Genomic DNA, 13,939 nt, shown 5'->3' with positions numbered 1-13,939 from the left:
AGGAGGGGAACGAGTGAACTGTGGAGGGGGAAACCCAGGGTATCCTTGTTACACGCGAGCTGGTCGGCAGTGTCGGTATGTGTGCTAGAAACCACAAGGGTAATAGAAAATGGAGAGAATGAGAGAGAGAGAGAGAGAGAGTATATAGCAAAGGGAGAGAGCATGATTAGAAAGATTCCACAGCCTCCTTTAAAGGCATGTGAGCGAGAATGAAAGATCGACGAAGCCAAAGGAGACAGAGGACGACGTGAAAAACTAACCTACCCCGTTCGTTTCCTTTTTCCGGCGAGCCTTTCCCCCCACCACATTCAATCTCACACATGCTCACACACGGTTTCGCGTACATGTGTTGACCGTACACATGGACTCGCGTTTGTGTTCGGTACGTGTTCACACATCATAAAACCATCCGAACGCTGCCCGACCAACCGATTTTCCTCGATGTGTGCAGACCCGTTTTCAGTTCGTCCGTTCCCATGTGTGTTGGTTGTTATGGTTTTTCCTTTTGCTACTTTTTTAATGCCGCGAAAAACACAGGCGGCGTAAGTGATCCAGTCGTAATAAATTATTAATATACGTTGAGTGTATGCTTGTGTTGGTGGTCATCATCGCAAACGGCGTATTTGCAATGCTTGGTATGTTCGGAGGGGGTGAGGGGGGGGGGGGGGAAAGGCTGAACATGGAATCGTTTTTCTAAAGGATCACCTCGGTTTTTACTAATCGTATAAAACACACACGCACACATATACTGTTTCACACGCATTGGGCCACGAGCGGGGACCAAGTTCTTATAAGACTTTGGCCAAAGGTCTCGTTCTTATACCGTATTGAAAATCGTTTTTCTTTGTTCACCATTTCCCGACGGGTTTGGGGCGCAAGTCCGCTTCGATGCTAACTCCTTATCGATTCGTGAAACCCCGGCCAGAAGAAAACCCACCGGCCAACGAAATGGTGGGGCAGTAATTAAATCGGATGATTTTCTGAACTTTTCGTAGTACGTCATACGAAATCTTGGGTGGTTTGCACGTTCAATGGCACTTCTTTGCGAACATGATGTACGTATTGTATTTCCAGTGGGCCTCCCTTAACGGCCGGCAGTCGTTTATCGAAGGTCGAAATACGCGTAAAACTGTGGAAAACGCCTTCGTTCGACGGGGAGTCGAAAGTGGCGACCGCGTATGCTAATGCGTGAACGATGAGTGACAAATGACATTGCCAACTGAAAAGGATATCCGGCTCATTGTCATTAGCGATGTATTTGTCACATGTGGTTTGACATAATTAATGGTCGTGTGGCGGAATGGTTGCTTTCATGTTTCGATTGAAGCCGTAAAGCGTACACCAAGCTAAACACAAAAATAATAGCTTTAGCAGCAAAAGGCAACTCTTTCCGTAAGAGTGGAATCCATAGGATAGAGCAAACTGAAAGTATGGAACATCAGGTAGTCACAAGACCTTGCACCTATCTCATCACCAATTATTTGTCTCTTATGTACGATACCGACTATCAATACAAGGATCAATATTTTTATGTTCATCGTCCAGAATGTGCCAATGACTCTTCCCGGGCATCGTTCTTCGCGTTGAATAGATTACGCAGCGCGATAAGTTTCCTCTGATGCTCCAAGATTTCATTATAAGTGACCATGAATTTCCATTCCACAACATTGGTCCAGTAAAATGAACCAGAAAATGGACCAATTAAGAGTGATCGTAAAGTAATCGACATAGGCTGTTCAGACAAAGTGTTTTGGCAATGAGCTACTTATAAACGATGACAAAATATTTTACAGGATGTTGCCAAAAATCGCAAACAGCTAACTTGAATGAGCGTGGGGCTTTGTGTCATTAAAATTAATTGTGTGAAAGTGTAAAATAAATAGGAACTTATCGTGCTGGATCAATACACAGAAAACAAACTAAAAATATGAAGTTGAGCTGAGTTCGTTCGACATCAAGCATAATACAAACTTTCTAGTAGAAAAGAAGAGCATAGTGAGCAAAACTATTTTAGAATTAAAACGTTAGATTCTAAAGCCATCCATCAGTTAATTTAACTGTATTTATCCAGCACGATAGGTTCCTATTCCAATAATAACCCAATTCGGTTTGGAATAAGAAAATATCGTAGACAGGTATTTACATAATCCTGCACTTAAGTGATTGTCGAAAGTTTGCGATCCATTTTCCGTTTTAATCAGTTCATTTAAATAAATCTGAGATCATAGATCAGAACCAGATCGTTGATCGTTGATCGTCCCGGCCGCTAGAGGGTTCCCGGTTCAATGACCCCTGTCCAACCGGCTAAATTACCGGTTCGTGTAAGGTCTTTGGACGAGGTGGCTACAGAAAGATGTGCCAGATGACCGAGGTGTAGACAGAGGTCTAGGGTCTTAAAATGCGTGTTGATTGTGTTGCATATATTTCGGGGCAACGATCTTATAGATCAAATAATCGATCGCTTTTTAACGGTTCATGAATTTCCTGTAAAATTTATTGATCATTGATGATTTGTCGAAACCAATCCGCATTACTTTTTAAAAGTTTTTGTGTAGATTATAAGCTCAAACGTTTTCCCAAATAATTTAAAATAAACGAACTGAGTTTGTTCTCTAAACCAGGGGTCGCAAAGTCCGGCCCGCGGGCCAAATCCGGCTCGCCAACTGATTTTATCCGGCCCGTAAGAAAATTTTCGTGGTTCATACATAAAACCCATCTAAATTATTGTCGGATTTGTCAGGTTTGATTTTTTGCCAAAAATGAAGATTAAAATTGTTGAACGAGGTGTTCCTGTTATATGTTGGGATTCAAAATCAAAATTCAACAAAAACAAGTATGAAAATGTTTTAAAAAGTTTAATACTAAAATTTCAAATATTTTATCTTTTACCACTTTTTATGTAACTTTACTATTTCTTCTTCTGGGCGTAACGACCTCTTGGTCATGCCTGCCCGTTAAGGGCTTACGAGACTTGTTTCCCTGTTGTACGTGGATAGTCAGTCCTCTCGTACAGGGGAGGGTCCGGTCTCGGTTGGGATTCGAACCCACGCCGTCGAGGTGGTGAGCCCCGGCGCTCATGGGGCGATGTTCTAACTTTACTATTTAGAAAGATGATATTCCATTACAAAGGTTACTGCTTTGAAAATATTCAGTCTACGTTTCAGGTATCCGGCCCGCGGTTTCAGTTTCCTTTTAATCATCTGGCCCTTTAGGGAAATGCCGACACCTGCTCTAAACAATGGTCCTTTTTATCAATATACAATGAAAATGTTAATGATTCAAACATTAAACTACTTACCGTTCAAGCTAAAATGATGAAAATTCTAAAAAATCAAACTGAGAGAGCACATTTAAAGAAATTTACCCTTTTTCGGAAATACTGAACAATCCCTGAACAATGACACAAGATTTAATTTTTGTAAACATTTATAGTTTTATTTACCCTTTTTTCAGTAAGTACGTTTCTCCGTCTTCGTTATACAATATAGGTGATTTCTTTATTTTGGGAATTGTTTTTATTCACTTTTAGCACATTTCAATGCTTTTCCGTGGGATTTGTAAGATTGTAGATTTTCTGTACAATTTTTTCATTTTGAATTTTATCTGTTTTATTCATTCACCGATGATTTTGGAATGAACCTAAGACTGGCTCTTTCTTACTAGTCGACGGTTGGGTTACAAACCTCAGATGTTTATTTAACTCTATTAATTGCCTTTTGTTGCTTCGCCTGTTTCTAAAAGAACGTTGTGCATGAACACGTTCTGCATCGGAATTCACATCAGAGAACATGTTAATGTTTCAAACGATCTGTGAGAGTCACTATTTCTTCATTTTCTGGTATTTGTTTGTCTCTTTAGTATGTTGTGTTTATAATGCCTACGTATGTGCACCATCACTTCACTTTTTTCTACCCAATAAATTTCACCAATGGGTGATCTAATTATGTTTTATAATTTACTGTCCTTTTAAAAAAATGTTCGCCGCACTTTTCGACTTATGACCCTCCACTAACGACTCATATATAGACGCTAGGTTGTCCAAGGGATGTCTTAAATCTTCCTATCCTCTTAAACTATCCCCGCTGGTCATGTTACGGCCGGTACGTCATACACTTAGCTCCAATTTGTACATTTATATAAATTCATAATGTTTAATAGGAATCTTTTTCTTGTTGAGAGTCACTAGAACAATTTTTCCCCGGTGCCGTTTTACCATGTCAAGGATGTTTCTTTTCTTTTTCCGTCTTTTTCGTCTCACTCTTTGCTTTCTGCTAAAGAAAGAGTTTATGTTGCGCTGCGAGTTTTCAAGTCAGCAAAGACTTGTCTCATCACTTGAGGAATGTACAAAACGAAAATGCAACACGAGTGTAAATAAGTAACAAATTACATGCTAAACTGAAAGAATGAAAAACATGTTTTACCATTGTTCAATAATTTGTGTCGTCTTTATTTTCGCACAATGTTTACAGAGTCTATCAAAAGAACAGCCCTGCAAGGAGTTCCTCGGAATTACAGCTGGGTAAACAATTCTTTTCACCTCTGACATGACCGGGATCGTTGGAAAATCGGTTGAAAGGAATTGTTTAGCTTTCTTTGCTAGCGACGCATACGCTTGAAGTTCTTAGAAAAGTCCGCACTTAATCAGTGGATTTTCAATAAATATATGCATAAATGGAAACAAACCTAGCTGCCACGGGTCCGCTCTAATTGCTGATTAAGTAATTTAAAAAAAACACATATCATGTAAAAGAAGGCCAAAGGCAATTTATCATGCTTAATCAGTCTTAAAGTAAGATGAAGGAAACAATCGCACGGTGTCACAACTTATGCCGTACTGTTATGGAAAGTAAAATGCACAAGATAAAATAATATAGTTGTTGCATTCTTATGCTATATTATACAGGGTGCTTCAAAGAAGGTTTTTTTTACAATTTCCCAATTAGGGTGCTAAAGAAAGTTCAATCATTCATAAATCCTAACACATTAATGTAAGCATAAACGGTCAACAGAGGCTAAACAAACAAAGAAAAGAAAGACAAAGAACAAAAGAAACGTTTACAGTGTTTTTCATCGGAGGTATGCCACAAATAAAGGCTAAAACATTGATCGAATTAAGGCCAAACTAGATAATCGTACACTGTGTCCTCCATTTTCTTGTGCTTGAAAAACGGACCTCTTCCTCAATTTGCCTAAAAGAAAACAGGGCCGGAGAGTACACCTCAACAAAATAACAGCATTAAAAAAACGTTTCGAAAATATTAAATACTACTGGCCAACATCCTCACTGGTGGTGCACTCGTGCATACTACCTAGTTGCACACATCCACACGAGACATCCATAAATTTTCCTATCGTCCTTTATGCTACCTGCCTCCCAACGCCTTGTGTGTGTTTTAATGCTTTTCAAAGATGCGCGGTTGCTTATTTCGTTCAATTCATTCTACTTATTACACCACTTTAAATTGCCTTTACATAGGGTATCATTTTAGGTTTATTGTTCTTATTTCTTTTTACTGTTGTTTTATACTTGGGGTTTTGCTTTTTATCATCGCTTAAAATACTGTACACTGTACTTCTCGAGTGTGCTCTTGTACGGCACACCACAGAGACGTGCTTTAACCTTTAACTCTCTTTATCTCTCGCGTCTTTTACTCCGACGCAATCCCATTTTCCTTTTCTGTTCCTCGATTTTATGCTATAATCTAAGATAAATGCCTTTCTGTTTCCTGTTCGTCTTTTTAATCTTTTTCTTTTTACCCGACTGGTCCGGCTGGAAGAAGGGAGGGGAACGTGTGAACGTCGATGTAGGGAAACTGCTAAAATTATTATGTACACTATGTTTCGAATGAGAAATACGAACAGCTGGGACAGGTGGGGGGAACTGATTCAGTTCCAGCCCGCCAGGACTGGAAAGACATCTCGAGATCGGTGGAAAAAAAATTCATCCAAACCGAACTCAGCCGCCAGCTACTTAGCCGTCTGGCTACACTCTAAGTACTGTAACTTTGGTATGAATGCCTCTAGAAAAACAATAAAAAGGTATGGTTTTGTTGTTTTATCGATCACCTTTTGCTTATATCGTGCGCTCCTGCGGATGCGACTGTTCCCTAGCCGCCAGTAGCTCAGCCGCCAAACTGTCCCGTCGGCCACCGGCGTGCTCTGCCGGCACAAGTGTGACGCAGGGAGTGGTGGACGACCGTCAGGGCATGCGTGGTAGTGGTTGTGTTGGTGGTTTTATCGACAGCAGCGCATTTCCCCCGTTTGGCATGCCGTGCCCGATCGTCCGCCGCTCCTCGAAGCGGGCGGCCGACAGGGTCAAGGGCGTTGGCGACTGCAGCCGAACTGGCGGCTAGTAAATGCGGGACATCATTCGACTGGGGGGTAGCTCGTACGCACTCCAGGGAGGGTAAAGTCATGCCGATGCTGCCTCCTCCTTCATAAGGGCGGCTGCGGCGGCGGCTGCTGCAGCGGCGGCTGATGACGACGAGCTGGAGGGTGATCCGGACGTGAGGTTTTCGTCCGTCGGAGAGACGCCGGCGGCTGCGGCGGCGGCTGCTGCGACGGCGGCTGGCAGTGGAGGCAACAGTAAGCCGGGCGGTATTTGAGGCGCTCCGGCATGGGATGGTGAGGCGGCTGCGGCGGCTGCTAGGATGGCCGCCGACTGTTGCTGCTGCGACTGATGGTGCAGGTGTTGGTGGTGCTGTTCACGATCCCGATCACGTTCACGGTCGCGATGATGGTCGCGGTCACGCTGTGCGGCGGCTGCGGCGGCGGCGGCCATTTGCTGGGCGGCTAATTGTTGATGGTGCAGTTGCTGCTGTTGCTGCTGGAGTTGCTGCAGTTCACGCTGTTGCTGTTGTTGCAGTTTGCCCTGGTTTACGACACACTTGCGCATGTGTTTTTCGAGCGTGGAAGGTACGCTGAAGGGCATCTCGCAGAACCGGCACCGGTACACGTCCTTCCCGAGCCGCCCGTGCGTCTTCATATGGCGCGTCAACTTTGAGCTCTGGGCGCAGGCATACGAACACAGCTCACACTTGTACGGCTTCTCTCCGGTGTGACTCCGTCGGTGCACAGTCAGGTTGGAGCAGTTCTTGAACACCTTCCCGCAGAACTCGCACGTGTCATTGCGCAGCTTACTCTCTTTCTTCATCATCGGCTGAAGCAATCCTCCACCGCCGGAAGGGCCTCGCACTCCTCCGTCACGACCCGGTTTCATGTTCTCGAACAGTGACTCGTTCCGGTGCAGTCCGGGGATGCCCCACCAGCTTTCACCACCCTCCAGCTTCATTCGCTTGGACGCCTCGAACGGGTTCTCGAAAGGATTGAACAGCGGTACCTGGGGCAGCTGAGGGTTGTGGTGCTGAAGCATGTTCTTCGCCAACTCCTCCTTGATCCGCAGCGCCGTCGGCAATCCGTTCAGCTTTTCCGCCAACCCCGGGATGGCCATGGCGCTGTTGTTGTTGTCCCGATCCTTGCTCGTCAGCTGCAGCTTGAGTGCGTTACCGGACTCCTGTAGGGCCTGCTTGTACGCCTCCGAGTACTGCGCGATGTTGGACAGTCCGAACTTATCCATCAGCTCGCCAACAAGCGACGTGGACATCTGCAGCGAGCCACCGTCTTTCTTCGACTGACTCTGGGTGCTGCTCATACTCAGATCCTCCGCCTCATCGTCCTCATCATCGTCCTCGTCGTCGTCGTCGTCCTCACCGTCACCATCGTGCGCCATATGCCGATCCTCACCGTCGCGCCCATCCGCATCGAGATCATCCGCGTCCATCAGGTCGTGGTCCGAATCGTCCGAGTCACTCTCGATCGAGTCCACGTTACTCGCCGTGTCCGGTTCGCTGATGGCCACCGAGGGTCGGGTGCGCGAATGCACCAGCTTCATGTGCGACTTCAGCTTGGACGCTTGCGCACACGAGAAGTCACAGCTGGTGCATTTGAACGGCAGCTCGTTCGTGTGCGTCCGCCGATGGACGAGCAGGTTGCTCTGGAATCGGAACTTCTTGCCGCAGAAGTCGCACGAGTAGAGCGCACCGTCCGACGCCTGGTGGTTGTGGTGCTGGCTCTGCTTATTCGGCGGCGTCGACGCCGAGCGGGGCGTATTGGCCATGAGGCTACCGGCGTCCAGCCCCAGCTCAGTGTGCTTCTCCGGCGGCGTAAGGCTTTGCGGGCGCGAGTTGTTGGTGAGTGGCGTGGGTGGGAGCTGCGAGGGCGAGGGACTGGCGAAATGCGACGGCGAGTGTGGCTGCTTGCGGGGGCTGGGCGAGTTGGACGAGTTGGAGGTGATGTTCGCCCCGGGGCTGGTCGTGCCGGCCAGTTGTCGAAGCCGCTGCGAGTAGTAGTCCATGTGCGGCTCCAATCCCGGCACGCCCGGTGTGAGGGTGAGGGCGGCGGCGGCTGCAGCGGCCGCTCCCGCCGATGGTGGCCGCTCTGAGGCGGTCGCTCCGGTGGCGGGGGTAAACGGTTGGCTGTGCGATTTCAGCTGGTTAGCCGCGGCAACGGCGGCGGCTGCTAGGTTCAGGCCGTGGTTCCGGAACTGCTCCGACATGAGGTGTTCCATGCGGAAATCATGGTGAGCCGCCCGCCCGAACAGCGGGTTGTGCGGATGGTGGGGCATTCGTAGCAGTCCGAACGGATTCTGGTGTATCTCCGGCGGGGGCAACAGTGTGTGATGGCCGCGCAATCCCGGCGGTGGCAAACTCTGTGTCGATTCGGAACGCGCCGGAGTGGTCGTGATGGGAGTCGTGACCGTCGCCATCGCGCTGCTCGAGGCGGGAACACTCGAGGCAGGTGGTGATTGATGGTGCGAAGGGGACTGCATAGACGGAGGTTGCGGTGTGGTCGATTGCCTCGAAGCGGCGGACGGTGCCATCAGCGCTTGTGGACTCGTGAGCGATAAGGCTATCACCTCTTTCGGGCTGCCGGTGGACACTTTACCTTCGCCACCGTCCGAGCTGCTGTTGCTTACATTTGACAACTTGGTCCGCTTCGGTCGCACCTCGATCTCCTCGTCGGACCCATACCCATCTCCGTTAAGCACCCTCTGTTCTTTCCTCTCCACACCGTTCATCGTAACCTTCTCTTGGGAGTCTTTTTCCCGAACGTCACGTGCTTGGTCCTTCTCTTCAGTGGTCGTGTCCAGCGAGACATCTCTTCGGCTACGGCTCGCACACCGTGATGCTGGCCTCGGAGAAGTGGTGATCGCTGGTGACGCACTATCGACCGGAAGCATCTCGCTCGTGTCGGTCGCGCATCGTTCCGAGCAGATCGTTTCAGGTTCGTCTCGTGGCGTAGCTTCATCGGAGGCTGCTGCTGATTCCGGCGCGTCGGAGTCCTCGGTCGGAGCGGCTCCTCCATCCTGGTTGCCGGTGCTAGCCAGCGACTCCACGTAGATTTTCACGCCGTGGGCGTGCTGGACATGCTGTACGAGCCGCCATGCCGAATGGTACTTGGTTTTGCACGTCGAGCACACGTAATTGCTGGGTTCTGCGCGGAGAGAAGAGAGCAGGAAGAGAACGAAAAATAAAACATATAGTTATGAAACATACTGTGGCACGCCAGGAACGAAAGGATTATTTTTTGTTTTGGTCATATACATGACACAAATAACATAAGCTCTTCTCCGCCAGCGGTGTTACCCCGTGATCGCTGGGTGGCCCATCACATCAAAGTATTTCATATCGAATTCGACATTTCGCCCTACAGTGGATGCTCAGTTTTTTTTTGGTTTTGTTTTCCTTTGATATAGTAGGCATTGGGAAACGAAACGAACGGGCGAATGATATAAATATTTGTAACCTCCAACCCCTGTGGGAAACGGGACTGCCCCAAAACGTGGAGAGGAATGCAGGCGGTTGATGAACGAATTCTTTGCCAAAAGCGAGGCAACCGGGACGCGGCCCGGCTGAAGAGGATGTCCGCCGACATGGATTAAGCCTGGCCCGCGCAACGGAAAAACTGCATCAAAGAGCGAGCGGAACAACACACGGAACGCAGCGCTATTTACATTCGTCGTTTGCGTCGATGTCCTGTTTATAAATTGCACCGCTCGGTGTCGGTGGATATGCAGTTACGGGACGGGTGGTGGGGTGGTTAAGGAAGGAGGGGGAAAACGACATAAAAAACACACACAAAAATCGGCTCAAAGGTTCGTTAATTCGCAGTTCCTGTGAACAAACACACGTGTGCGTATGTGCGATTGGTTGGAAAATAGAACACGGGGGGTGCAACGGACGGAAAGCCACATTCTTTGTCGCAACGCAACTGCAGATTGCATTGTTTGCAAGAACCTGGTGCTGGTTTTTAATTAAAAAATAGCTTCGAGTTCGTGTTTGTCATTTTTCCGCAGTCACACAACGACACTTTTAACTGATAACTGACCACCGGTTGAGGTTTTCCAAAGAAAAATGAGGAGCGTTTTTATTTGTCTTGTGTTAAAAACAGAACAGCTTTGTGTAATATATACTTTTAAAAACACCTACAGTTAACACCGTCCTTCGTACGTGGGACCTTCAATCTTATGCGTAAACTGTCCATAATCTGCACATGGTCCGTGTTTTTCCCGGAGGAAAGAAAAAAGCTTCCCCAAGAGCCTGCGCTCGAAACATCACACATCGGACCGTCCATTTTCTAAGCCAAGGAAACCGTTCCTCTCCCCACAGCCGCCCACCTTGGGGAGATTTCCAAAGGACTCTTCCCATCGATCCCAACGGATGGGCACACATTTTCCCCCCGCGTTAGACACATACACGCATTTGCTCGTGGGCATCATTTGAATACAAATGAGCGGACAGCCCGGACACATGGATGGTGGTTTGTCGTTTTCCTTTTCTTTTTCTCCTTAGCCCCCCTCCCACCCCCCCCTCAGTTTCAGCCCGAGCCAATGGGCCAATGGTCGATGGGCTTCTGCTTTTTCTTCCGGACCCTACGTCTCTTCTGCAGCCTCCGGGAAAAGGCGTACGTATGGCGTAGGGGAAAAAAGGTGGCATTCCCTTACACAAAGAAACCGGTGGATGGCCAACGCGCAGCAGATGGTTCCGGGAATCGTTTTATTTCCCCCTCCCCCCACACAGTTGCATCCTTCAGTCACTTCCTCCCACCAAGGATCCATCCATCGAGCGTTGCGAGTGCACGCTGCTGCTCTCCCTTCCCATCACATCGTGGCCTCGTGGTGAATTTTCCGAGCCCCACCATCGAGTACCACCCTGTGCACTGTAAAAACGCACACAAACCAACACACTAACATTCACATGTGTGACAGGGTGCGAGGAGTGGACGGTGCCGTGTAGAAAAACAGGGGACTTTCCATTTTTATATTGCCTTATGGAAATTTATAGTGTTTTATTAAAAAAACAACAGCCCTTAAACACCATTACCGCAACCCACGGTCAGCTGGAATAACCTCGTGTGTTTTTCGTGTGTCAAATGTAATTTTTTAGTGACAAAAAAAAACTACCACATCCCATCCCGAGCATAACGAGGGCGACAGGACGTCCGTGCCTCTCGTTAAGCCATCAAGAAAATAGGTAAAAGTGGCCGGAGTTTTTTCCCTTCAACACAATTTTCCTTTAAAATCGACAGCTCGGTAGCTTCTTACTGCCTACCGTTGGATAATTGTAAAACTACCATAACCAATTGACCATGCACGAACGGAACATGGGCGTCGGTTGGAAAATTGAATTTGGGGTTTGGGAGATAATTTTCACACCTCCGCCCACCCGGGAATTGGACCTCGAACACGTTGGCTAGCAAACAAGCACGCTTGATATGATCAATGATTCGTAATCACTTTCGATACGACACATGATAAATGTACTTCAATGTACATGTGTGCGAGTGTGTGTAGAGACAAAAAACCAAAGGACATTGGCGAGAACATTTATTTTATTGTCCGAACAAGACTTAATCAGTATCGTCCGGAGCTGGCTTTTTGTCGACGAGGGGGAAAAGCCGTTTCCAAATTGCTGCTCTTCGGTCGCGTTCGACACATTTTCAATGCCACTCCACCATTCCGGGCACGTACGGTAGCGATACGTACCCCGCCTTCGGGAAGGACAGATTTTGGATGCTTTCTTTTTTTTTAAATCCATGCGTTGTTGATTTTGCTATCCTAAAAATCGCAACAACCGAACGCGCAGGGGGAGGGCTAGAGAAAAAATAAGGGCCAGAAGGAGGATGAAACAGTTGGCCACAACATTTATGATAGGTTTTTTAGGCATCATGTGTGGCTTTACTGAAACCATTTCGATTCTTTCTCTTTCACTCTTCATCGTTGCGACACAGGAATGGACTACATTTTATTGTTACTTTAAAGCAAAATTGGACACGATTTTCACTTCATTTATCACGGCCAATAATCGGGTGTGTTTCGCGACTACCAAGCGCCAGGACAATCTCAGTTAGGGTGACAGATATATCTTTTATTTTTTATTTGACGTCACATTGTTAATTCATGTTATTTAAGAAGAAAAAAACACACGATCGATCACAATCGCCACCGTCTGTGTGATTATGTCCAAACTAGTCCCGCCAGGGATGACAGAACTGGGTCGACGAACCTCACGCCAAACTATTCCTGCCACACGCCAGAGTAATGGGCTTCCACTCTACAACCTGGTGACGATAATGCGGGAAAAGTCGGAAACAATAATGTCATTGTTTTCCGTACGCCAACGCAGCGACTCCGCACGCATCGTGTTGCCAAGTTGATTGCCCGGCCATCAACCGTCGTGGGGGTCTCGGGTTGCAAATATCGCACCACTGTTGCGCGGACCCGAAGAAGGTCCCCTGGCGAGACTGTCCACGAGTCGAAGAGGTTGTGTGTGTGTGTGTGTGTGTGATCTCGTATGTGGCAAATTAATCATGCAGCATGCGAGAGAGAGAAAGAGGGAAAGAATGCTCGACAATCTAAAGTAAGACATAACCGCGACATGGCGCACACGCCCCGTTCGGTGCAAAATCCTGTAATTACTAGGTTCGCCACCATCGTGGACAGTTTGGTCGGCAACGATCCACCGTGATCGAAGGGAGTCCGGGGCGGGGAGAATGGATTCAAACCGATCGACGTGGCAATTTTCCGTGGGTATTGTTTACTTCACCACTCTTTGGCCTTCTCCTCCTCAGACGATGCTCATGTAAACTCTCTTTGCGTGGAGGAGACAAAGAAGAAGCTGTCATCGCTGCACACACTCGGCTTGAGCTGTTCGACTGGCCGATAATGTCTACACCGTCGACGCATCGCAGATCCCCCGTCGGATCTTCCCCGGATGGGACGCATTCCATAGAGACTCGTTTTTGTTCCTTTTCCGAGCACGTTTCATTTTTGATTGCACATCGATTTTAAGGTGTGCCACGTGTTGCAGGATTTTCTGTTAGTTTTCTGGCTTGCAAACAGCATCTTTGCGCGAAAAGATTAATGAACAACTGACGCCTCACACACACACACACAAAGCTCCCCACGCGAAGGGACGTCTGCATCGGTGGACCTTCGCCATAGCGCCCACACGGGGCGAATTCAGTGTTATTACACCCATTGTGCGCCGGGCCGATTATGCTGATGCGTTTGTACCGAGCAACCACCAACCTTCACCCACACAGAAAGGAGGAATGTGTCCAACCGCGACTAGGTGCGACCCAGACGATGGAGATCTTCTACAGGACGAACGAGTAGGTGAGTGTATTCAGGTAGCGTTAATATATAAAAAAAAAAAACATGAGTGACCCCCTAGAATTCTTATGACCTCCCGTCCTTTTTTGTCTATTTCCTCTGGGTGTGGTTTTTTACTATCCTTTCCAAATTCGCTTTTTTCACGAGCCTCGCGGAAAGGGAAACTGATGCGCAACCACCTAGATCGATTATTTAAAGCCCGACCTGAAGTGGCACAGGGTTCAACTACGACAAAAAAAAAACAATTATTCCTCATTCCAGGCATGC

The 13,939-nt window shown here is 47.6% G+C and overlaps 1 protein-coding gene across 1 annotated transcript in view; it reads right to left on the bottom strand.

Moving 5' to 3' along the window:
• Positions 1–6,412: 6,412 nt before the first annotated feature.
• Positions 6,413–13,939, bottom strand: part of LOC131287336 (B-cell lymphoma/leukemia 11A) — a 28,268-nt gene continuing 20,741 nt past the window's right edge. The window contains exon 5 of the mRNA XM_058316377.1: positions 6,413–9,492. Coding sequence (XP_058172360.1) covers positions 6,413–9,492 — 3,080 coding nt within the window. The remainder of the gene's footprint in view (positions 9,493–13,939) is intronic.

This window comes from Anopheles ziemanni, chromosome 3, assembly GCF_943734765.1.
Source record: "Anopheles ziemanni chromosome 3, idAnoZiCoDA_A2_x.2, whole genome shotgun sequence".
NCBI lineage: Eukaryota > Metazoa > Arthropoda > Insecta > Diptera > Culicidae > Anopheles > Anopheles ziemanni.
This window is presented reverse-complemented; position numbering and strand designations above follow the sequence as displayed.